This window comes from Xyrauchen texanus, chromosome 15 (assembly GCF_025860055.1).
Source record: "Xyrauchen texanus isolate HMW12.3.18 chromosome 15, RBS_HiC_50CHRs, whole genome shotgun sequence".
NCBI lineage: Eukaryota > Metazoa > Chordata > Actinopteri > Cypriniformes > Catostomidae > Xyrauchen > Xyrauchen texanus.
In genome coordinates this window covers 1800404-1827843 of record NC_068290.1, presented here as the reverse complement: position 1 = coordinate 1827843, position 27440 = coordinate 1800404, and the positions used below count along the sequence as shown (strand labels likewise).

Genomic DNA, 27440 nt, shown 5'->3' with positions numbered 1-27440 from the left:
ATCTATCTGTCTATCTATCGGTCTGTCTTTCAACCTGTCTATCTGTTTGTCTGTCAACCTGTCTATCTGTCTGTCTGTCTGTCCATCTGGCTGTCTGTCCATCTGTCCGTCTGTCTGTCTGTCCGTCCGTCCGTCTGTCTGTCTGTCTATCTATCTGTCTATCTATCGGTCTGTCTTTCAACCTGTCTATCTGTTTGTCTGTCAACCTGTCTATCTGTTTTTCTATCTGTCTGTCTGTCCGTCTGGCTGTCTGTCTGTTCGTCCGTCTGTCTGTCTGTCTGTTTGTCTGTCCGTCCATCCGTCTGTCCGTCCATCCGTCTGTCTGTCTGTCTGTCCGTCTATCCGTCTATCCGTCTGTCTGTCTGTCTGTCTGTCTGTCTGTCTGTCTAAAAGTTTAGGAGCCCCTGTACAGTATATAACTATGTTTCTTCCACAGTGTGAAGTCGTGACGTCTCTGAGAGCTCTCCAGAAACACATTGATTCATCTCAACTCACCAGAGACTTAGAAGGCACCTTCCCCTATGACCACAACCACTACATTCACTTCAGACAGGTATGCATTGTGAAAAGCACAATACAACTTTAAATTGTTTGCCTATTGGAACTTCGGTGTGGTTGAAAAAATGTGTTAAAATGTATGTTTTGCTTCTAACTGGCAGAAAATTGAACCATTTGCAACTAGCTGCAGCGTGGCGATCTCTTCCCTTCAAAACTCCATTGACACACTGAACAACATCGGCAGTCTGAAGACCTCTGAGGTAATTCAAGAGATTTCAAGATGATGCATTTGCTCATCTAGTTTTAAAACGTTTGAATCATGTTGACCGTTATATGTGTTGTTGTAGGAGGTGTCAGAGGTCATAGGTCAGCAGAAGAACCTCATGAAGAACATTCTAGAAGACACAGAACTGAACCGCTTGCGGCTGGAGGGCGGCACGTTTCTGGCCCGCATCAGAAAAGACGAGATGTGTGAGAATGAGAATTATAGGTACTGACTTTTGATTCCCTGACGTTCACATGATGTGCCTGTTAATTGCTACAAAAACAATTTTCAATATTAAATCTTTTATATAAACACTTTTTCAAATGGTTATGTGGCTGTCGAAATTAATGAATTATGTGATGTGTAGGGATGCAGTGGATCTGGTCAGTGCGCTGTACAACCAGGTGGATGAAGAGGTCCATAAACTGGTCATTCTGTCTAATAAATCACTACAGCAGCTGGAGACTCTTCTGGAGCTGCGCTCGACCCAGGAGCAACATGAGGAGGTGCGACTTTTTGGAAGTTCTGGAAGTATATTTTTTGCCATGAATTTTCTTTATGGGCATTTCAGAAAGTTCTAAGCCTTGACCCAAACCAACCAGGGGTGCTTTTCCAGTACAATGACTTAACTGCGTATCCACTGTAGTGCGATGCAGAACTGAACTAGCTAGTCACGACTGTTTCCCAAAACCGCAGTTACTGTGTCGCACATCCATCATTAGAACCACGTTGGTTGAGCTCACATTAGTGACGTTACTCAGGGTGTGGAGTAATAACTTCCACAAACACCAGAAACCCGTTTAATACGAGAAAGCTGAAGACTCGAAAGCGGCATGCACTTTGTAATGCGACAGATGCATTGCGCTGCAATAGTGGGGTTTCCCTTTACATTAGACTTCGGTGTTTCCCTGACGCACATATGCACATGTGCACTCTTCAAAAACATGTTAACAGCACATATGCATTAACATAATCACATAAAAGCTGTGTTCTCCGACTGAAACCGTGTGTTATCCCCTAAATGGCAGCACTTATCAAGCCTCAGAGAGGGATAAAGGAAAACTGGAGACTGCAGTGGGACAGAGAGAGAGAGATTTACAGACAGCTGTTTGACACATTTGTGTGTTTGTGTTTTTGTATCAGTTCTTCATTAAAATATTATTTATATCGTCAAGCTGGTTCTCGCCTCCTTCTTTCCATTAACCCCTTTACACTGGTCCCGAAATCCAGGAAGGAGGAGAGATGCGCCGTATTAGAGTCCTCGCCACTACCATCCACCCCAACGGAGCAGCCACGGCCGTCTGCCGGAGGACGAAGGAGCCCGGCCGCCTGAGTGTGGAGGTACGGCCGCCGACCGCGAAGGGAGAAGGGCCTCCTAAACGACTGTATAGAGCTGTCAGGGCCGCTGCCAGGGGCGGAGGAGACCCCTACCAGCCGCTGAAACGCGGTGGGGTATGAGACCGCGAGCGGGGAGGGGCTCCCGGCCGACCGCCTGGAGCGGGAGAACCGCTGTCAGGGGGGGAGGAGACCCCTACCAGCTGCTGAAATGCGGCGGGGTATGAGGCCGCCGACTGCGAGCGGGGAGGGGCTCCCGGCCGACCTCCTGGAGCGGGAGAACCGCTGCCAGGGGCGGAGGAGACCCCTACCAGCCGCTGAAATGTGGCTTGGTATGAGGCCGGCAACCGCGAGTGGGGAGGGGCTCCCGGCCAACCTCCTGGAGCGGGAGAACCGCTGCCAGTGGCGGAGGAGACCCCTACCAGCCGCTGAAACGCGGTGGGGTATGAGACCGCGAGCGGGGAGGGGCTCCCGGCCGACCGCCTGGAGCGGGAGAACCGCTGACAAGGGAGGTTGAGACACTTTCTGTTTCCCGAGAACGCGGCAGGGTGTTCTGTCCGCCAGACCGTTGTCCGTTGGAGGTTGGAGGAGTCGCCGAGGACCAAGTTACGGTGTATCGGAGAACCGGCGATTAAGTGTTTTTTTTTCTCTCTCTCTCTCTCTCTCATCCACCGCCTTTCCCTCTCTTTTTTTTAATGTTTTTGTTAATTCGGCACAATCGCCGTCACGGCGTGTAGGTGCCTTACTTTTTTTGTTTCCCTCCCCTTGTCCCCACCCTCATCCAGGTAGACGGGGATGACCTGCCGGCAGACAGGGCGTTAGACACGCCCCTCCCCAGGGAAATTGGGGGTGTGTATGTCATGCCGGGGGCTCCCCGGCCTGAGAGAACGAGGGAGGAATGAATGTGGCAGGTTGGAGGGCGGGGCCGGGTCATGATTCCCCACACCCGGAACTGCAGTGGGATGGAGAGAGAGATTTACGGACAGCTATCCGTGTCCTTGTGTTTGTGTTTTTGGTTCAGTTTTATATTAAACTATTATTTATATTGTCAAGCCGGTTCTCGACTCCTCCTTTTCATTAATCCCGTTACACATGAACGGCGCTTTCTGCAAATACGCAGAAGTCTTTTGAAAGATATAGAAACCCATGTCTAAACTTATGAAGAGCTGTAGTTCCACACAACTTTGCGATGCTGTTTGCGAATGTTCGTTGGAACTACGGTTTCGGGAATCACCAAACCGGGGAACTATGTTGGTAACGACGCTTTTGGGAAATGCACCCCTGATCTGAGATCAACCACAGCATCTGATTTGTGCTTCTATGGGAATTTGGCTGTTCAAAAATCAGATTTTTTTCTGGACCCTGCTGCTACTATTTTACACAGATAACAATGCGATTATTGGATAAAATACGGGATGATAATATTCTTGTGTTTTGTCATATTTCCTCAGGTGAAGAGGTGGTTTTGTGTGGAGAGTGAGAAACATTTGGCTCCATTGGACTCGTACAGTCTCACTTTGAGCTCCATTCAGGACATGAGACAGAATCTGGTCCAGTTTATGGAGGAGTCCACAGTACGTGTCCACACGACCTTTAGATCTTTGTTTATTTTGGAATCCATAAGATAAAAGTTATAAAAAGTATTATTTGACCATTCCCAAATTTACCTTCAACAATCCGGACACTGTACATGTTGACTTTCAACTAGGTCATGTCATGTTATTGTGGTGTTTATTTGATTCCCGTAGGAGCAGCAGAAGAAAGCTGCGGTGTTTATGCGGGACACTAATGCTGTGCCAAGGTCGGCTCTTCTAGAGTTCAAACAGAACGTCGACTCTGTCCTTCAGCGCAGCCACAGACGCAAGAATGAACTGGACGTCCTGCTGAACCTCTACGAGTTCTACGAATCGGTAAAGAATTGCTTCATATGCATTAACAGATAAAACACTAAAAGGGAAAATGCTGAATGAAGCAATAAAAATCCAGCCAATCAATTGGTTATAAAGATTCAAATATTGCAAAATTAGCTGCAAAAATAAAAGCACATGACATTAAAAGACTGAGCACAAACTGATCCTGAATTAATCATTTAATCAATTACAATAACGATAAGCGTGCATGTGCACAATTATATTATTACTCAGTGCATTGTGAGATTTAAATGCGCAGGCCCGGATTGGCTAATCGGGAGCACCGGGAGAATTCCCTCCATCAGGGAACGGAGTTTACAACAGTAACCGAGACGTTCCCTTCTGTCACTCGCTCGACGTTGTGTCGCAGTATGACACTCGCTGTGGCCCGGGCAAGCATGGCGGTCAACTCTGCGTCAGCCTCAGACTTGGCGGGCAGACCGGAAGGTGGCAGCCCAGTCAAGTCATTGCCGTCCGATAATGCCAGTACGCTCTCCGATGCAGCAATTGAGAACTCATCCTGCTCGCGAGCCCCGAAAGAGACGTTAAGCAAGCTATGAGGCGAGCGCTTCTCATCTCGGAACTCAACGGGGCAAACGAGCGTTCTGGGGAACGGGAGGTCCGCGGGGATTTACCCGGTGAGACCGCGCCCATTGAACTGCCCAAATCGCCTCCAGCGCCAGCCGGGCCGGCCTCGTACCCGTGGGCAGATGGCACAGCGCGAGGGGTGGGTTGGGGGTGGTTGAAGTGGCTTTCGACTTTTTGAGGGGATTCACACAACCGCTCGGCTCTGAAGAAAATCCTGAATGAGAGTGGGCATTCCAGCTCCTTTTTATACCCGTATGTCCAGGGGAGTGGCATGCAAATTCCACTCGCCGATTCTCATCGGCCTTTTCTCAAAGATCCGAGGTGATTTGGGGCTCTCAAGACAACGTCGAGTGAGTGACAGAAGGGGAACTAGATGCAAGTAGACTTAACTCAGATTTGCTTTATAAATGTTGTTGTTTCTACTAAATAATTGTATTTGAATGGACACAAATTTAGGTAATTCATTAAAGCGCAAAGCATTTTGGGTATTCCCCATAGCCTCAATGATGTACTCAATAGTTTGAGTTAAAAACAAAAACTTTGAGTTATGGGCCCAAAACGTGGCATTGCAAGTGGTTTAATTTCAAGGGTTTACAGTGTTCTGCATGGTTGATTGGGGTCTCCTCGAAGTGCCCTCTGATGGCATCATTCATGTTGTTTGGAACGCCGGGTATAACTGGTAAAGCATGGTGCTAGCAAAACCACGGTCGTAGGTTTGATTCTCAGTGAACACATAAACTGATAAAATGGATACCTTGAATGAATGCTCAGTTACTTTTGATAAAAGCATCTTCCAAATTGCAGAAACGTAAATGATAACTGGTTAAAATGTGTCTCATTCAGGCAAACCAGTGGATGGTCCATTGCAAGGATTATTTCTGCCAGTTGAGAGTGGACGATGATGTGGTCAGTTGCACGCCTGCGGCGCTTCACATTCTGCAGGACTTCCACGACGAGGCCTCGAAGTTCTCTTCGGAAAACTTCAGCTCGCTCAACCAGATGGTTTTAAACCTCAGCAGTCCACAAGAGCTGCAGCACTGGACAACCGTTTGGCAAAAATGCCAACATACCAAACAGCAGCTGGAGGAGATACTTGCCAAAGCTACAGCTGCCCCACTGACCCCCACAGAATCCACTTCCTGCCCCCCAGAGAAGTTCGATAAACCTGCAGAGACCCAAAACGGAGGAGACCCCCTTTCCGCGTTGAACTCTGAAAGCACGCTGTCTTTCGATTATGATGATGGAAAGCCCGACTCGGCAGGCCCCTTCTCCAAAACCCAACTCCCTTTCCCGTTTCCCCCAGAGAGTGGCAAACTCTCACCATCCCTGTTTGACGACACGGACAGCGACTGCACCGTCGATTCGTCCATTTCGTGCCACTCGGAGCCGCTGCATTCCCCCGCGACGCACCATCGCAAGCAGCCCCTCAAAAAGATCATGAAGAAGACGATGAGCTACGAGCTGATGGCACGAGACAAGGCTCACGTGGATGCCGGTCATCACGGGTACACAGGCGTCTACATCAAAGGACTGGAGGTCACCAACAACGTGTGCGGTGAGAAGAAACCACAGCGGCCAGACGTGAAGAGTCCAGCGCTGGGACGCAGTCGCAGTATGTCCTCTCCGTCCAGAGTTCACTGCAGACACAGCGACGGAGAAATCAAGAGACACAGCAGGTGACGGGAGCGATTGTGAGGCTGATTATTAGATCTGGTTATTTGAGTCCAGACGATATAATCGTCTGATTTCGTACTCTGTATTTTTGTCTGATTTTCCAGTGGAAGTAAAGAATCGTCCCGACAGCACAAATGGGGGTTACAGTGAGACACCTACAATGGAAGTCAATGGGGCCAATCCGTTTCCTGTTTCAAAAGTATCGCCACACTATGTAAACAATATGTGTGTTAATATGATCTCAGTTTGATAAAATCACTTACTAACCGCATCTGTAATAAGTCAATCAAGTAATATCCAGTTTTACATAACCGTTGCTATGACGACGTAACAGCGTAAACCCTAAATTGACCAGCTCAAGTTTTAACTGATAAATGAATGTAAGTGCTTTTATTAAATTATAAGCTTACCGTTTCTGCCTTTAATCCCTATAAATATTGCCCCCCATTCACTTCCATTGTAAGTGCCTCAGTGTGACCTCCATTTTTGCTTTTTTAAATAAAAGAATGGACGAGCTAAAACATTTTTTGCCGGTTATCAACATTACACCACAAATGCTGTCGATGAAGCATTGAACCCGGAATATTCCTTTAAGGATTTTTCGATATTTTTGCTGGAAAACTGGACAAAAACACTGATTAAGAAAACACATTTTCATGCATTTCATATCAACGGTGGTCCTTCATGCAAACTGAAGGCTTGTGGGTTTATTGGACTACCTTAAAATGATCCAAGTGAAGAATTTAGGAAAACCGTTGACTTGTGGCATAATAGTAGTCAACATTTCTAAAATAATATAATACCCATGAACCACGGTGTGTGACGTTTGCAGTAAAATCCAGCACATTATGGATGAGATGATCTCCACAGAGCGAGAGTACGTGCGCTCTCTCGGCTACATCACTGAGCATTATTTCCCTGAGATGGAGCGCTTGGATCTGCCACAGGACCTGAGAGGGAAGCGCAGTATTATCTTCGGGAATCTGGAGAAGCTGTGTGACTTTCACAGTCAGTTCTTCCTGAAAGATCTGGAGAGCTGCGCACACTCGCCTCTGTCCATCAGCAGCTGCTTCCTGAGACATGTGAGTTATATTTCAAACGTTAAAGAAATAAAGTTAAGCTTCATCAACAGCATGAGCGAGCTTGTAATGGTATTATTGCATGCATTGTGCAAGTAGCATGTAGATATATTGTTATTTTACTGGTTTACAGGAGGAACTGTTTGGAATGTACGCACTGTACAGCAAAAACAAGCCGCGCTCGGATGCTTTGCTAACAAGCCACGGAAACAGTTTCTTCAAGGTGAAACTCTTCATTCCTCCTCCATAAGCATATAGAATCTCATCTAAAGGTGATTTTCACACCTGTTGATATTTCTGTTCCCCGTCTCTTCCTCAGAATAAGCAGCTGGAGTTGGGTGATAAGATGGACCTGGCGTCGTACCTGCTGAAGCCCATCCAGAGGATGAGTAAATACGCTCTTCTACTGAAGGATCTGATCAAAGAGTGCGGTCACTCTCATGAGCAGGAGCTCACTGACCTCCGAACAGCCGAAGAGATGGTCAAATTCCAGCTACGCCACGGCAACGACCTGCTCGCCATGGATGCCATTCGCGGATGTGACGTAAGTGCAGTTTGGATGGCAGTAAATGTTACTAGTGCTACTGATTTTATTCATAATTATTATTAAATTCACACGACAATCCATACGTGCACTCAACATATTCTCTATACAAAACCAAGTGATTGTTCCAAAACTATGGAGATAAAACAGTATCAAAACACATTACAATCCACACATGCATGCAACAGATCCACAAATGCACACAACAATCCACAAATGCACACAACAATCCACAAATGCACAATACAATCCACACATGCACACAACAGATCCACAAATGCACACAACAATCCACAAATGCATGCAACATCTCACAAATGCACATTACAATCCACACATGCACACAACAGATCCACAAATGCACACAACAATCCACACATGCACACAACAATCCACAAATGCATGCAACATCTCACAAATGCACATTACAATCCACACATGCACGCAACAGATCCACAAATGCACATTACAATCCACACATGCACACAACAGATCCACAAATGCACACAACAATCCACAAATGCATGCAACATCTCACAAATGCACATTACAATCCACACATGCACACAACAGATCCACAAATGCACACAACAATCCACAAATGCATGCAACATCTCACAAATGCACATTACAATCCACACATGCACGCAACAGATCCACAAATGCACATTACAATCCACACATGCACGCAACAGATCCACAAATGCACATTACAATCCACACATGCACACAACAATCCACAAATGCACATTACAATCCACACATGCACGCAACAGATCCACAAATGCACATTACAATCCACACATGCACGCAACAGATCCACAAATGCACAATCACACATGCAAACAGTCCACAAATGCATACAATCCACATGCATCATCACAAATGCACATTACAATCCACACATGCACACAACAGATCCACAAATGCACACACATCAATCCACAAATGCATGCAACATCTCACAAATGCACAATACAATCCACACATGCACACAACAATCCACAAATGCACATTACAATCCACACATGCACGCAACAGATCCACAAATGCACACACATCAATCCACAAATGCACTCAACATATTCTCTATACAAAACCTAGTGATTGTTCCATAACTATGGAGATAAAACAGTATCAAAACATCTCACAAATGCACATTACAATCCACACATGCATGCAACAGATCCACAAATGCACACTCTAATTTACATATGCATGCAATAGGTTGTGTATAAAAAAACAAGTGATTGTACCAAAACTATGTAGATAAAACAGTATCAAAACATCTCACAAATGCACATTAAAATCCATACATGCACGCAACAATCCACACAAATGTGCTGTGTATGTTTATAAGACCAGGGGTTTTGAAACTAGGGTCAAATGTCTGTTAAGAGTGATTATTAATTATTACTGTTACATTCTAAAATAATGCGATTACTCTGGATTATTTTATTTTCTTGACAGCTTTAATTCTATTGACAGGCGAGTGTACGAAATAAAAACAAATCTGGATTTCATTTGATTTATTATAAAAATAAAATAAATAAATCTTGTTTATAAGAAATAAGGGTTGTATTTTTCACTATTCTATTTATTTTTAAATCTCTATACAAATAATATTTTAAATGAATTGTCAAAATATTTCTCTTTGCGTTTAAACTTAATAAAAATTAAATATTTTCCAGGTAAAATGTTATCAATTTATTTTGGCTTCAGTACTATGGCAATATAAAAGCCATTCATCATATATGTAATAACACCTATTATTGGACTATAGTGTCATTAACAGCCAATTCTAATTAAATCAATTGTGTGCACTTTGTGTCAGGAGTGCTATTTTGTTGCTGCCTATTAAGAGTTTTTTGAGGTTCATCACATATTGCATGTCACACCATTAGCGCTTAAGGGTTTTGGTGATGTAAATCATCATTATGTTGTTTTTTCTCAGGTCAACCTAAAGGAACAGGGTCAACTTCGTTGTCAAGATGAGTTCATTGTTTGGTGCGGACGTAAAAAATACTTCCGTCATGTCTTCTTATTTGAAGATCTCATCCTCTTCAGCAAGACCAAAAAAATAGAAGGAGGTTATGACATCTACATCTATAAACAGTCCTTCAAGGTACTGAAAATGAGTCTGATGTCATCTTACAACACTTAAAGTGACAGTACACTGGTTCACTCACCGTAATGTTGTTCCAAACCCATATGACTTTCTTTCTTTCGGTGTACACAAATGGAGATGTTTGGCAGAATGTCAGGAAATAAGATTAACATTCAGCCATCCTACTGTGTTCCTCGTAAGTATTTTGTGTGCTCTCAGACAGCAGAGATTGGCATGACGGAGAATGTTGGTGACAGAGGCCTGCGCTTTGAGATCTGGTTTCGACGGCGGAAGTCCCAGGATACTTTCATCCTTCAGGCAAGTTCTGGTGAGGTGAAGGCCGTGTGGACGACCGTCATCGGCAAAATCCTGTGGAGACAAGCGTTACGCAACAGAGGTCAGAGCACAATGGATTTAATGTGGCGAATGAAAAGAATTAAAGTGTTTCCAGTGTTTGTCTGTTATTCATAGACTAGTTACTAACCAGACAAAACATAAATAGAAACATAAACGGCACTTCTTTGTTGCTTCAAAGTTTTGAGCCTTCGGTAACTGCAGAAGTAACACATCAGTCACACATTCAACCGTTCAATCTTTTGTGGTTTACTGAAAATGCATTGTGAGACATTTCTGCCTCGGTGTTATTATATGTAGCTGAAAATATGTTGCAAAAGATATTTAACATATATTTAACAGCTTTTAGAAAAGTAAAAATGTATTGACTTTTTGCATGATGTATATTATTATGTTGTAGATTCTTTTATATTCCCCTTTTGATGTTTGTGTTGCTTTAAACAGAGTTGCGCATGCAGGAGATGGTTTCCATGGGGATCGGAAGCAAGCCGTTTATGGACATCAAACCCAGTGATTCTGCCATCAGTGATCGAGCCGTCGACTACATTATAAAAGGGTCAGGTAAGATGTCTGCATCGGCAAGACGTTAAAAATCATCATTATTATCATAATAAAACATATCATTTTTATTGTAATAAATAATGTAAATCAAGCCTTAGCTATTATAATAATAAATAACATAGTTATCATAGTAAATAATAATAACATAATTATTGTAATACATCATAATAAATAATATAATCATTATAAATCATAATAATATAATTAATGTCATACTCATAACAAATATCATCATTATAATAATAAATAATAATAAATAAAATAATCATTATCATAGATCTTAACAATACCATTATCATAATAAATAACTTCATAATTGTCTTAATAACATAAAATAAATAATACCATCATTAGCATAATAAATAATAATAATGTAATTGCTATCATAATAAATTATAATAATAAATAACGTAGTTATCATAGTAAATAATAATAATATAATTATTGTAATACATCATAATAAATAATATAATCATTATAAATCATAATAATATCATTAATGTCATAATCATAACAAATATCATCATTATCATAATAAATCATAATATCATACAAATAATTAATAATAAATAAAATAATCATTATCATAAATCTTAACAATATTATTGTCATAATAAATAACTTCATAATTGTCTTAAAAACATAAAATAAATAATACCATCATTAGCATAATAAATAATAATAATGTAATTGCTATCATAATAAATTATAATAATAAATAACGTAGTTATCATAGTAAATAATAATAATATAATTATTGTAATACATCATAATAAATAATATAATCATTATAAATCATAATAATATCATTAATGTCATAATCATAACAAATATCATCATTATCATAATAAATCATAATATCATACAAATAATTAATAATAAATAAAATAATCATTATCATAAATCTTAACAATATTATTATCATAATAAATAATAAATAACTTCATAATTGTCTTAAAAACATAAAATAAATAATACCATCATTAGCATAATAAATAATAATAATGTAATTGCTATCATAATAAATTATAATAATAAATAACGTAGTTATCATAGTAAATAATAATAATATAATTATTGTAATACATCATAATAAATAATATAATCATTATAAATCATAATAATATCATTAATGTCATAATCATAACAAATATCATCATTATCATAATAAATCATAATATCATACAAATAATTAATAATAAATAAAATAATCATTATCATAAATCTTAACAATATTATTATCATAATAAATAATAAATAACTTCATAATTGTCTTAAAAACATAAAATAAATAATACCATCATTAGCATAATAAATAATAATAATGTAATTGCTATCATAATAAATTATAATAATAAATAACGTAGTTATCATAGTAAATAATAATAATATAATTATTGTAATACATCATAATAAATAATATAATCATTATAAATCATAATAATATCATTAATGTCATAATCATAACAAATATCATCATTATCATAATAAATCATAATATCATACAAATAATTAATAATAAATAAAATAATCATTATCATAAATCTTAACAATATTATTATCATAATAAATAATAAATAACTTCATAATTGTCTTAAAAACATAAAATAAATAATACCATCATTAGCATAATAAATAATAATAATGTAATTGCTATCATAATAAATTATAATAATAAATAACGTAGTTATCATAGTAAATAATAATAATATAATTATTGTAATACATCATAATAAATAATATAATCATTATAAATCATAATAATATCATTAATGTCATAATCATAACAAATATCATCATTATCATAATAAATCATAATATCATACAAATAATTAATAATAAATAAAATAATCATTATCATAAATCTTAACAATATTATTATCATAATAAATAATAAATAACTTCATAATTGTCTTAAAAACATAAAATAAATAATACCATCATTAGCATAATAAATAATAATAATGTAATTGCTATCATAATAAATTATAATAATAAATAACATAGTTATCATAGTAAATAATAATAACATAATTATTGTAATACATCATAATAAATGATGATAATAACATTTATATCATAAAAAATTGCATCATTATCATAATAAATAATATTATCTTAAATCATAATAAATCAAATAATCACTATCACAAATCTTAATGATATAATTATCATAATAAATATTGTCATTGTAGTAAATAATATAATCATTATAATAATATATTATAATGCAATATATATATTATAATAATATATTATGATATATTATAATAATATATTTATTATAAATCATAATAAATACAATTTTCATAATTTTAATAATATTATTATAATCATAAATCATAATGGATAATATAATCATTATCATAATAAATCATAATAAATCCTATTGTCAGTATCAAAGTAAATGCTTATAAATAATAACATCATTATCATAAAGATGCAATCACAGAGCTGTTTGAGCGGCCCGATGAAATCAACCAGTGGTGTGAATATCGGCAGGATATGTTGATAACGGAAGACAGATTTTATTTTTAACAATTCAAAATAAGTAATTGCAAATATATATATATATAAAGCCTACAATATAATTATATAGAATAATAAATTATAATGTTATATGGACATTTTATATTGTAAAATATAAAAGAATATATACATTATTTTTTAAGGATTAATTATGAGTAGTTAAACGTTTGTTGAGTGGTGGAGACAGGTACACAGGTACACAGTCTCGAATATTCATTAATGTGTCCCACATTGAGTTTCCACCTGCTGTATAGAGGCAGATTGTTGTGTTGTAAAGACAAAGCACAGCTGCTCCTGAGATGAACTCCTTCAGAAGAGTCCGTTATCTGCAGAATGAATCTGCTTCCATGTTTTGGCTGCTTTTGTGCGTTTATTCACTTTGTCGTGTCAAAGTCAAGTCATGACTTGTGTGTTATGTCTGTGTTATCACATCTGAGGCACTTAAAATGTGACGAATAAGCAGCAGTTGTCACACGGCAGTAGAGAAATATACAGTTTTATTATTATTACTTTCTCAAAGAACACTCTCGTCCATAAATGTACAATAATATATATTTTTAATGACTTTTTTGTCTTTTTAATGTCTGTCATCATATATTGCAAAATACATAAATGTATCAAAATGAATTATATGCATAGAAATATGTTAAATAGTATTTTTTTCTTCTGTCTGTGCAGAGTCGAGGATGCGGGCGTCTATAGCGGTCTCGTCGTTCGATCACTCCACGCCGTTTAAGAGACCGCACTCCACCATCTCCAACAGCAGCTCTTCATCGTCCAGCAGCCAATCATCTTCCTCTCTGCTGGGGTCACTGAACCTGCACCTGTACCCGAGCCCAAATCACCTTACTCATTCGCTGCCCGGATGCCCGTCTCTGGGTCACTGGCCATACGACTGCATCGAAGAAGATGAGCTCGAGCACGACTCGACCGTTCAGTCGTCCATGAGTGAGTCATTATCTGCTCGATTTACAGGGGCTGAATCTCACCGAAACTCTCACCTTAAAGTCAATTGCAGAAAGAAGAAATAATATTTTCTATTAAAAATATGAAGCCTGTTTTTTCTGGCTTAAATCAGGCATAAACTATCGAAAAAATAAATATGTTTATTTTCCTTAAAGGATATAAATAAATATGACAATAAATAAAGCCTGGTTGTTGTTGTTTTTTTTCACGGCTGAAATCAGGCAACATTTTCAGGCATAAATAATTGAAAGAAAATAAAAGGTTATATTTAAAACCTGCTTTATTCAGGGTGAAATCAGGCAACATCTTTATGCATAATTAATTGAAGAAAAAAAAAATATTTTCCATAAAGAAAATTAAGGCATAGTTTAAAAAAAATAAATATTTAAATTAGGCAAAATCAATTGAAACAAATAAATAAAATAAAATAAACATTTTCAAGCTGAAATCAGGCAAATTTTTCAGGCATAATAAAAAAAATATATATATATATATATGTGTGTGTGTGTGTGTGTGTGTGTGATACTGTATATTTTCATAATGAAAATAAAGCTTGCTTTTTTCAGGGTAAAATCAATTGAGCTTAAAGAAAATGAAGAAGAAATTTTATTTTCCATAATATTATTTTCTGTTTTATGGTCCCTGTTAAATAAACTTAATAAATATAAAAAAAAATAAAAATAAAAAATAAAAATATCAGGCAAAAAAAAAAAAAAAAAAGAAGAATAAATCATATATTTCATAAAGAAACTAAAGCCTGTTATTTGTTTGATTGTTTGTTGTTTCAGGCTGGAATCATGAAAATCAACAAAAAATAAATACAAAAATAAATAAATATATATATATTATTGATTTTTTTCAATAAAGAAAATGAAGCCTGATTTTGGCAAGAGGAAATCAGGCCAAAGTTTTCATGCAATATCAATTGAGAAAGTTTTTTTTTTTTTTTTCATGAAGAAAATAAAAGCTCGTTTTTCAGGCTGAAATCAGGCAAAAATAATTCAAGTATAATCAATTTAAAATAAGTCCATAATACATAAATACGAACCCTTTTCCAGGCTGAATAAACAAAGAGCCATTTCACCCTGAAACTGACATTACTGTAATGCATCCAGACACGTTTAATTTTTTAGTAATTAATTTAGCCTAAGAGTGCAACAAATAATGTAGATCACAGTAAAAAATTATAATATTGTGCATTACAGTAATGTATTTCTTATTTTTAATTTTGGAGTGAGACTCACTTTAAGGGTGTTTTAGAGGTGATGTTTGTGGTTTTCGATATGTTGTTGTTAGCGTCTTCAAAAATTCAACTGCAGCACTCAGGTATTGTATGTGTGATCTGATGAAGGCTATAGTGTGTGTGGTGGGCAGCATCAGTTAAGGCAGGAAGTTTAAAACAGGAAACGGGCCCCTCTCACTCTTATAGTATAATTGAACCCAGTGGAAACTCTGTCCACAAGCCAAAGAGGCCGAACATGTGTTTGGTTTCACTGGGCAGCACAAAAATACCTCAGCATCAACAGAAGTCAAGTCAAGTGTTTTTTATTGTCATTTAACCATATACAGTTAGTACAGTACACAGTGAAACGAGACAACGTTCCTCCAGAACTATGGTGCTACATAAACAGCATAGGACAAACACAGAACCACATGAGACTACACAGACTAAATAACATCCCTATATAAAGTGCACGTGCAAACGTGTGCAAAAAGTACGGGACAGTACAATAAATTACTAACAATGAACAGGACAATAGACACAGTAAGAGACAGTGAGGGACAGTGATGGACAGTGAGAGACAGTGAGGGACAGTGAGAGACGGTGAGAGACGGTGAGCGACAGTGAGGGACAGAGAGAGACAGAGAGGGACAGTGAGAGACAGTGAGGGACAGTGAGAGGCAGTGAGAGACAGTGAGGGACAGTGAGAGACAGTGAGGGACAGAGAGAGACACTGAGAGACAGTGAGAGACGGTGAGCGACAGTGAGGGACAGAGAGAGACGGTGAGCGACAGTGAGGGACAGTGAGAGACAGTGAGGGACAGAGAGAGACGGTGAGCGACAGTGAGGGACAGTGAGAGGCAGTGAGGGACAGTGACAGGCAGTGAGAGACAGTGAGGGACAGTGAGAGACAGTAAGGGACAGCAAGAGACAGTAAGGGACAGCAAGAGACAGCGAGGGACAGTGAGAGACAGTGAGGGACAGTGAGAGGCAGTGAGAGACAGTGAGGGACAGTAAGGGACAGTGAGAGACAGTGAGGGACAGTAAGGGACAGTGAGAGATAGTGAGGGACAGTGAGGGACAGCGAGAGACAGTGAGAGACAGTAAGGGACAGTGAGGGACAGAGAGAGACAGTGAGGGACAGGGACAGTGAGAGACAGTGAGGGACAGTGAGAGACAGTGAGGGACAGAGAGAGAGACAGTGAGGGACAGGGACAGTGAGAGACAGTGAGGGACAGTGAGAGACAGTGAGGGACAGTGAGGGACAGTGAGAGACAGTAAGGGACAGTGAGGGACAGCGAGAGACAGTGAGGGACAGTGAGAGACAGTGAGAGACAGTGCAGCGCCGACACAGTAGTGCAAAAGATGTCAGTTTCTAAAATGTAAACAACATACTATGAGATAGTGTTCTACGCACATAGCAGTTATTGAGGTAGCAGCCAGGTATAAAGTGACAATAATTAAAGTGCAACTCTGGACAGGTGTGTGTGTGTCAGTCCAGTCTCTGAGTATTGAGGAGTCTGATGGCTTGGGGGAAGAAGCTGTAACACAGTCTGGCCGAGAGGGCCCGAATGCTTCAGTTCCACTTGCCAAATGGCAGGAAGATGAAGAGGATGTGTGAGGGGTGTGTGGGGTCATCCACAATGCTGGTTGCTTTGCTGATACAGTGTTTTTTGTAAATGTCTTTGATGGAGGGAAGAGAGACCCCGATGATCTTCTCAGCTGTCCTCACTATCCTCTGCAGGGCTTTGCAGTCCGAAACGGTGCAAGTCCCAAACCAGGCAGTGATGCAGCTGCTCAGGATGCTCTCAATAGTCCCTCTATAGAATGTAGTGAGGATGGGGGTTGGGAGATGTGCTTTCCTCAGCCTTTGAAGAAAGTAGAGACGCTGCTGGGCTTTCTTGGTAATAGAGCTGGTGTTGAGGGACCAGGTGAGGTTCTCCGCCAGGTGAACACCAAGGAATTTGGTGCTCTTAACGATCTCCACAGAGGAGCCGTCGATGTTCAGTGGAGAGCGGTAACTCTGTGCTCTCCTAAAGTCAACAACCATCTCTTTTGTTTTGTCCACATTCAGATACAGGTTGTTGGTTCTACACCAATCCGTTAGCCGCTGCACCTCCTCTCTGTATGCTGACTCGTCGTTCTTGCTGATGAGACCCACCACGGTCCTGTCATCTGCGAACTAGACGATGTGGTTCGAGCTGTGCATTGTTGCACAGTCGTGAGTCAGCAGAGTGAACAGCAGTGGACTGAGCACACAGCCCTGGGGGGGCCCCAGTGCTCAGTGTGGTGGTGGTGGAGATGCTGTTCCAGATCCGGACTGACTGAGGTCCCCCAGTCAGGAAGTACAGGATCCAGTTGCAGAGGGAGGTGTCCAGGCCCAGCAGGTTCAGCTTTCCAATCAGGTGCTGAGGAATTATTGTGTTGAATGCTGAGCTGAAATCTATGAACAGCATTCGAACGTATGAGTCCTTTTTATCTAGATGGGTGAGGGCCAGATGGAGGGTGGTGGTGATGGCGTCGTCTGTTGAACGGTTTGGACGATACGCAAACTGCAGTGGGTCTAGTGAGGGGGGCAGCTGGGTCTTAATGTGCCTCATAATGAGCCTCTAGAAGCACTTCATGATGATGGGTGTGAGTGTGACGGGACGGTAGTCATTGAGGCAGGACACTGAAGACTTCTTTGGCATGGGGAAGATGGTGGTGGCCTTGAAGCACGTTGGAACGACGGCGCTGCTCAGAGAGATGTTGAAGATGTCGGTAAGAACATCTGCCAGCTGGTCTGCCCATCCTCTGAGCACTCTGCCAGGAATGTTGTCTGGTCCAGCAGCCTTCTCTGGGTTGACTCTACGTAGAGTTTTCCTCACATCAGCCGTAGTAAGACAGAGCACCTGGTCATTGGTAGGAGGGGTGGTCTTCCTCGCCACCCCATCGTTCTGTGCTTCAAACAGAGCGTAGAAGTCGTTCAGCACATCTGGAAGGGAGGCATCTTTGTCACAGGCTACTGATGTTGTCCTGTAGTTGGTGATGGCCTGGATGCCCTACCACATTCACCGCGTGTCACCGCTGTCCTGGAAGTGACTGTGGAAAAGCGTGTGCGCGCTTTGCCTCTCTGATGGCCCGGGACAGTTTGGCCCTCACAGGCAGAGTCTCGGGTCCTCAGCAGCGCGCGCACCTCCGCAGTCATCCACGGCTTCTGGTTGGAGCGTGTGGTGATGGTCTTGGAGAAAGTGACATCATCAATGCACTTGCTGATGTAGCTGGTCACTGATGCTGTGTATTATAAGTTGGTAGAGTTGCCATATGTTGCAGCCTCCCTGAACATGTGCCAGTCAGTACATTCAAAACAGTCCTGAAGAGCAGAGATGGCTCCTGCTAGCCAGGTTTTCACCTGCTTCTGGAGCGGTTTTGTGCATCTGACGAGTGGTCTGTATGCTGGAATTAGCATAACAGAGATGTGGTCTGAGTAGCCGAGGTGGGGGCGGGGCTCCGCCCGGTACATGTTTGGGATGTTTGTGTAAACAAGATCAAGTGTGTTCGCCCCTCTCGTTGTAAAGTCCACATACTGATGGAATTTAGGGAGCACTGTCTTGAACTACAGGACAACATCAGTAGCCTGTGACAAAGATGCCTCCCTTCCAGATTCGCTGAACGACTTCTACGCTCGGCATGGTTGAAATCTCCGGTGACAGTAAACAGTCCATCAGGGTGAGCGTTCTGCAGTTCGCTCATAGCCCCATACAGTTCACAGAGGGCTTCCTTAGCGTTGGCACTGGGGGGAATTTAAACTCAGTGGTGAATTCCTGTGGTAAATATAAAGGTCTGCATCTAACAGTCACAAGCTCCACCAGCGATGAGCAGTAACTAGAGACTAGCATAGAAATATTGCACCATTCCGTGTTGAGGTAAACACACAAGCCACCACCGCGAGTCTTACCGCACAGAGCTGCATTTCTGTCGGCATCAGGCGACGCCGAGGACTAGAGGCCTGGTCTCCGCAGCAAGCCGAGTTTGCATGGCAACTCCTGCAGATTATCATGCAGCTTGGTTGTTGCATGACTCTTATATTTGAACAGTGTCTGGCGATGGTAGACATGAACACCGGTTGCTCCGATGTCCATGTGCCGTAAAAGTCGGGCTAAGTGACAAAAAATGCACCATTTTGGATCCGGAGTGGCTGCTGCATGATACCGCCGCCATCTTGGATCAACTCCAAAAAAAAACTAGCGATCAACTAATTAATATTAAAAGAATATCAGAAAGAGACTGTACTATACACACTGCAAGTACTATCTTTCCTTTTTAAAAAGCCACTTGCTTTGCTATTTTGATATTTAATGCAATGACACTCAGATATTTCATGTATGCTATAAGTGTGCAAAAACATTTGCTGTCTCTGGATGCAGACCTTTTGAGAAAGCTTGAGGTCAAATGGAGTAGTAGCCATTAATTTTGCATTCTCTCTCTCTCTCTATCGCTCTCTCTATGTCTATGTCTAGTCACAGACAGTGCAGAAACGTCGTCACAGTGTACGTCCAGCGAGAGTGTAAGCGGTCTGAGCTCCATCACTGTCCAGCATCACTCTGCTATAGTCATAGAGAGCTACACCAGCGATGGGGGCTCATATCTCTGCTCTCCTACACCTTCACCATCTCCACCCAAAGTCACTTCCTCCATTCTTTACCACACAGAGCAGGAGCTGCAACCTCAAACCAACAAGTTTATCACAGCAGTAAGTCACTCTGTGGACACTGGACATGGATAGTTTACCTACAAATGAAAATTCTGTCATTATTTACCCACCCTCTTGTTGTCCTAAGGCTCATAGCAAACGAGTAATAGCACTAGAAATGTATCACACAAGTCGTTCAGGACGCTTATTGAGTAGAGGCGTATTATTACTGTTCAAAGCGATCAGGACCCAAATCTACAGACCAGAACAGGCCCTCTTTACAGCGGGCATTAACGTGTTTCAGCCATAGCGCGCTCAACAAGTCATGTGATAAGATGCGCGGATTGACGGTCTCAGATGCGCGTAGGCAACTGAGATTCGTCCTCCGCAAACCCGGATTGAGGCGAGTCACTACGCCACCACTAGGGCTTAGAGCGCATTGGGAATTGGGCGTTCCAAATTGGGGAGAAAAGGGGGAGAAAACAAATCACAATAACAAAATATGCATTGAAGTGAGGATAATATTGATATGGATGAATATTGTCAATCCTACACTGGCCACAGAGGAACACTGAGGAATAAAAAAAAATATCGGCATAGATTTTGCCGTTTAATCGGTGCCAATAGTCGCTTTTTGGAACTATCGGTTATTGGTGAAAATCGACGGCAACAGTTGCTGATAACCGATAGTTCCAAAAAGCGACTATCGGCACCGATTAATCGGTACAAATTGATATACTGTATATATATATGTATATATATATATATATATATATATATATATATATATATATATATATATATATAAAACCTGTTAATATATATACCTATTATATTTGTAATATATATATAAAACCTGTTAATATATATACCCATTATATTTGTAATATATATATAGAACCTGTTAATATATATACCTATTATATTTGTAATATATATATATAAAACCTGTTAATATATATACCTATTATATTTGTAATATATATATAAAACCTGTTAATATATATACCTATTATATTTGTAATATATATATAAAACCTGTTAATATATATACCTATTATATTTGTAATATATATATAAAACCTGTTAATATATATACCTGTTATATTTGTAATAAATATATATATATATATAAAACTTAATTCAAGATAGATTATCTGAAAACATGTCTTAATATCTAATGCAATTTGACCTCTCAAGTAAACTTACACTTGTACACATTTCAGTTTCATAACAAATTTCTATTATATTGAATTGAGTAATATTTAATACAAAAATAAAATAAATATTTACATTTTTATCAATGTAATATTGTTAAACATTAAACAATTCGATATGATAGAATGTTGTTATAAATTTAAATGCATATATCTTAAAAATCAGTTATTTTGAGTGTTTAATGTTTTGAGTCTTCACATATTTCATAAGACAAATGTTGATTAAGAAAATTATTTTTGCCTAGTAGCATCATTCCAATGTACTGAATTGACTGTGAAACAAATGCATGCTAGAAATGCTTCACAACATTTAGACAAACACAGTCAACATGTTCCCACCATCATAGAGAGATGGTGCGTCAACGTGACTTAAGCAGAGTTTCATTTCATGCAAATGTTCAGTGACTAAGAGTGCTGCAACACTGACCTCAGTGTGAACGGCCCTTAATAAAGAACAAACTGTAGCAGCGTCCTGCTCATCAGCGGTTTGAAATAACTCACTTTCTTTTCTTTTTTTAAAGCTATGAACACATTGACACGTTGTGGTGCTGGAAAAGCAGCTGTCGGACTCTGAATTTGGATGCAGAAGAACATGAATCGTGTTTGGACGGGCCGTGTTCTAGACCACTAATAAAGAGTCACATCACACACTGATGCTCTAATCGATAAGCAGTACTAAAATTCCTCACCAGTGCTGGTACGTTACGGACTGGACGATGACATCAAGAGTATCAAGTGATATCATGTGTTTATTTTAAACATTCGTATGTTCCAGAAATATATTTGCAACTGCACAACAAAGATACGTGAATTCACTACTCGACAATTTCTGTTTTGCACAGTATTGTTGATTTGTACAAAGTGTCTTTAAATAGTTAAATAATATGAATACTGGCACTACTAATAAAATCCATTAAGGATTAAGGTTTTAATTAAGGATTGAGTCCATCTTTTTACTTTGAAAATAAATAAATAAAACTAAAAATGAAACTGCATTGAATTGTCATTATTAAAAAGGTAGCAAAGAAAAAATCGACTTTTGAAAGCTTTCTTTATTGTACAGTAATTTAGTGCAATGCATTCATGTAGAAATGTACAGGAATATAACGTGTCTTAACAGGTAAGTAAATGCTCAGCACAACACAACATATTAGTTATAGGCAGGTTCAAGCACCACAAACCACAGAGCACAAAAACAAAATTGCATTACTAACAATTCACTTACGATTAAAACCAATCCATGTGCATTTACCATGTTAATTCATACATCATCATGTTTGTCATTGTTATAGAGACACCTTTTGTCCAAATGGCATAAAATTTGGCATACTTCCTCGTGTGCATGTTTTACATAAGTACACCATTTTTGGTGAAAATCAACCATTTTGTTCAAGACTTATTGAGTTTTATGTAAACATATGCCTGAGGTGGAAATAGTATGACTAGTAATGAGAAACTCCAGAGAATATTCCTGCATTGTTTTCATTCCGATCCTGCGAAAATCCAAAGTTTGCATTGTGGGATTTAATAAACAATACAAAATCCAATATGGCTTTTAATGGAGGCAAGTTGGATTTTATAAGCCAAGAAATCTGTGGGTGTATATATATATATATATTCACACCTTCACACACTGATCAGCCACAACATTGAAACCACTGGCAGGTGAAATGAATAGATTGATTATATCGTTACAATGGCACCCATCGAGGGGTGGGATATATTAGATATATTAGGCAGCAAGTGAACAGAATTTCATGTGTTGGAAGCAGGAAAAATGGGCAAGCCTAAGAATCTGAGCGACTTTGACGAGGGTTAAATTGTGCTGGCTAGACGACTGTGTCAGAGCATCTCCAAAACGGTAGGTCTTGAGGGGTGTTCCCAGTATGCAGTGGTTAGTACCTACCAAAAGTGGTCCAAGGAAGGACAACCGGTGAACCGGCGACAGGGTCAAAGGTCGCTCACTGATGCTTGTGGGGAGCGAAGGCTAGCCCGTCTGGTCCAATCCCACAGAAGAGCCACTGCAGCGCTATTGTAGCACAAATTGCTGAAAAACGTAATGCTGGCCATGATAGAAAGGTGTCAGGACACACAGTGCATCACAGCTTGACCGGTCAGATTGCTGACCCCTGTCCACCACCAAAAGTACCTACAATGGGCACGTGAGTGTCAGAACTGGACCATGGAGCGATGGAAGAAGGTGGCCTGGTCTGATGACTCACGTTTTCTTTTAGATCATGTGTTTTTTACGGTTTGGTCTGTACATTCAGTTTAATTGAAATTTTCAGTGGCTAGATAAAGTATGTGAACCCTTTGGAATTAGCTGCATTTATGTTTAAATTTGTCTTAAAATCTGGTTTGATCTTCATCTCAGTTACAATAATAAACAAACACAATCTGTTTTAATTAATAACACAAACATTATTGTATTTTTCTTGGACATATTGAATACATTAATCAAACATTCACAGTGTAGGTTAGAAAAAGTACGTGAACCCCTAGGCTAATGACGTCAACAAAAGCTAATTAGAGTCAGGAGTTGGCAAACCTGGCATCCAATTAATGAAACAAGATTGGAGGTGTGGGTTAGAGCTACTTTTGACTAATAAAAGCACTCAGACTTTCTGAGTTTGCTATTCACAAGAAGCATCTGCTGACGTGGACCATGACTTGGAAGACCTACGATCAGGAACTGTTGCTTTGCATAAAGCTGGAAAGGGTTACAAAGTTATCTGGAAGAGTTTAGATATTCATCTGTCCACAGTTAGACAAACTGTCTATAAATGGAGATGATTTAGTACTATAGGTACTCTCACTAGAAGTGGCCGTTAGATATTCATCTTTCCACAGTTAGACAAACTGTCTATAAATGGAGATGATTTAGTACTATAGGTACTCTCACTAGAAGTGGCTGTTAGATATTCATCTGTCCACAGTTAGACAAACTGTCTATAAATGGAGATGGTTTAGTACTATAGGTACTCTCACTAGAAGTGGCTGTTAGATATTCATCTGTCCACAGTGAGACAAACTGTCTATAAATGGAGATGATTTAGTACTATATGTACTCTCACTAGAAGTGGCCGTTAGATATTCATCTGTCCACAGTTAGACAAACTGTCTATAAATGGAGATGATTTAGTACTATATGTACTCTCACTAGAAGTGGCCGTTAGATATTCATCTGTCCACAGTTAGACAAACTGTCTATAAATGGAGATGATTTAGTACTATAGGTACTCTCTCTAGAAGTGGCCGTTAGATATTCATCTGTCCACAGTGAGACAAACTGTCTATAAATGGAGGTGATGTAGTACTATAGATACTCTCACTAGAAGTGGCCGTTAGATATTCATCTGTCCACAGTTAGACAAACTGTCTATAAATGGAGATGATTTAGTACTATAGGTACTCTCACTAGAAGTGGCTGTTAGATATTCATCTGTCCACAGTTAGACAAACTGTCTATAAATGGAGGTGATTTAGTACTATAGGTACTCTCACTAGAAGTGGCCGTTAGATATTCATCTGTCCACAGTTAGACAAACTGTCTATAAATGGAGATGATTTAGTACTATAGGTACTCTCACTAGAAGTGGCCGTTAGATATTCATCTGTCCACAGTTAGACAAACTGTGTATAAATGGAGATGATTTAGTACTATAGGTACTCTCTCTAGAAGTGGTCGTTAGATCTTCATCTGTCCACAGTTAGACAAACTGTCTATAAATGGAGATGATTTAGTACTATAGGTACTCTCACTAGAAGTGGCTGTTAGATATTCATCTGTCCACAGTTAGACAAACTGTCTATAAATGGAGATGATTTAGTACTATATGTACTCTCACTAGAAGTGGCCGTTAGATATTCATCTGTCCACAGTTAGACAAACTGTCTATAAATGGAGATGATTTAGTACTATAGGTACTCTCACTAGAAGTGGCCGTTAGATATTCATCTGTCCACAGTTAGACAAACTGTGTATAAATGGAGATGATTTAGTACTATAGGTACTCTCTCTAGAAGTGGTCGTTAGATCTTCATCTGTCCACAGTTAGACAAACTGTCTATAAATGGAGATGATTTAGTACTATAGGTACTCTCACTAGAAGTGGCCGTCCAGCCAATATGACTCAAAGGGAACACCGCAGAATGCTCAATGAGGTATAGAAGAACACTAGAGTGACAGATAAAGACTTGAAGGAATCATTGGAACTGGTTAACATCTCTGTTCATGAGTCTAATATACGGAAAATATTAAACAGGTATGGTGTTCATGGCAGGACAACATGAAAACATCATCCCAACAGTGAAGTACTGTGGAGGGAGCATCATTATTTGGGGCTGTTTTTCCAATTCAGGGCCTGGACCGCTTCCCATCATTGAGATGCCATCATTAAAATTCCCAAGTTAACAAGATATCCTACAGGATAATGTCAGGGTGGCTGTACTAGTGTACTTTATGACCAATTAATAGAGAAAACCAGCTAATTCCAAAGGGTTCACATACTTTTTCTTGTCACTGTATATTAAGAATCATACATATGACATAAATATTGTGCTTGAGCCGCTAAATCATTCTATAATAATTCTATTGTCATTATTAAACATTAGATATTCCTAGAACAGAACTTTTGTCCAAATTTTAAGAATGAGTTTGTGAGTTTGTTCCAGCATCTACAAGTCACTTATTTTTTCTTGCTTCTTTAATTCTATTAATGTGTGTTACTAAACCTGCAGTGAATGCCTGAATGGGGTGGAAACAACATATTGAAAAAAACACAGAGAAGTGAAGACTGCAAACACATGCGGATGTTACGCGCTCGACGCAGGAGAACATGCAGTCACGGCTTCTTGTTGCGCTTCTCTTTGTGAATCCAGAATATCAGAACTGAAGCGATGATGATGTCTATTAGAGTCACACACAACACCAGAACTTCCATCTGCATGATCCAAATACAAGAAGAAGCTCACTTAAAGGGACAGTTCAGCCAAAAATGGCAGTTCCATCATTATTTACTTATAAAAACATTGCAATGGACGTGAATGGTGACCAAGACAAACATACTTCACATCTCCTTTTCTGTTCCACTGAATAGAGAAAGTCAGTGTTTGGAACAACATGATGGTGATTAAATGATGATCATTGTCACGGTGAAAGAATTGTTCATATTTATTAAATGATTAATTACCTTGTATTCAATTTCATCGTTAACTGTAATGAGGTCCACACTTAGGAGTATCGATCCGATCGCAGACGCAACCAAACATCCGATGTTGGAAACAAAACAGATCTGATAAACAAAACAAAACACAAAACTGTTGGTTGTTTGGTTCCCGTTTTTACTAAAAAATATATTTAAAAATGTAAACACATACCTGTAGAAGTCCCGGGTGCTTGTACAGAAGATTGGACAAGATTCCAGTGAAAACAAACTGGAAGGAAAAAAAAGCATTTCATTTTTAGACATTTTGGATGCAACAAGATTGATGAATAATGAAAATATTTTCTATAGTATTTATGTACATTTCTGCATGCACTGAAATATTTTGCATTGATTGAAGGAAAAGTGCAAAATCATCAGATGCTCACTAGTATTCCAGTAATGATGGGCACTCTGAGTAATGTCAGCAAGATGTGATTTATCGGGAATGACGCGGCAAACACGACTCCTATTCCAAAACTCAGGATTCCACTGGACGCCTGGACAGCCTGAAGCAAACCAGTTACAGACATGACATCAGAAATTATCATAATTTATTCAGATTCAAAATAATGTCCAGCATCGTCCAATCACTGTCAACCATGTTAAAATAAAGTAATACATTATAAATGGTGAATCTATGTACTGATGATCATCGTCCCGTGTGTGTGTCAAACATGGTCTTACAGTGATGTAATGTAATTTTAACATTGTA

At 39.3% G+C, this 27440-nt stretch overlaps 1 protein-coding gene and 1 long non-coding RNA gene across 2 annotated transcripts in view; both read left to right on the top strand.

Moving 5' to 3' along the window:
* Positions 1-22510, top strand: part of LOC127655729 (pleckstrin homology domain-containing family G member 4B-like) — a 55805-nt gene extending 33295 nt beyond the window's left edge. Inside the window, exons 8-23 of the mRNA XM_052143693.1 lie at positions 437-553; positions 660-758; positions 846-988; positions 1131-1269; positions 3550-3672; positions 3847-4008; positions 5440-6272; positions 7103-7352; positions 7483-7572; positions 7669-7893; positions 9848-10018; positions 10220-10397; positions 10799-10915; positions 14123-14392; positions 20132-20364; positions 22043-22510. Coding sequence (XP_051999653.1) covers positions 437-553; positions 660-758; positions 846-988; positions 1131-1269; positions 3550-3672; positions 3847-4008; positions 5440-6272; positions 7103-7352; positions 7483-7572; positions 7669-7893; positions 9848-10018; positions 10220-10397; positions 10799-10915; positions 14123-14392; positions 20132-20364; positions 22043-22048 — 3156 coding nt within the window. The 3' untranslated portion in view covers positions 22049-22510. The remainder of the gene's footprint in view (positions 1-436; positions 554-659; positions 759-845; positions 989-1130; positions 1270-3549; positions 3673-3846; positions 4009-5439; positions 6273-7102; positions 7353-7482; positions 7573-7668; positions 7894-9847; positions 10019-10219; positions 10398-10798; positions 10916-14122; positions 14393-20131; positions 20365-22042) is intronic.
* Positions 22511-23262: 752 nt separating this feature from the next.
* Positions 23263-25621, top strand: LOC127655780 (uncharacterized). Its single transcript, XR_007972087.1, has 4 exons — positions 23263-24327; positions 24414-24757; positions 24844-24998; positions 25085-25621. It is a non-coding gene; the product is annotated as an uncharacterized LOC127655780 (long non-coding RNA).
* The last annotated feature ends 1819 nt before the right edge of the window (positions 25622-27440 follow it).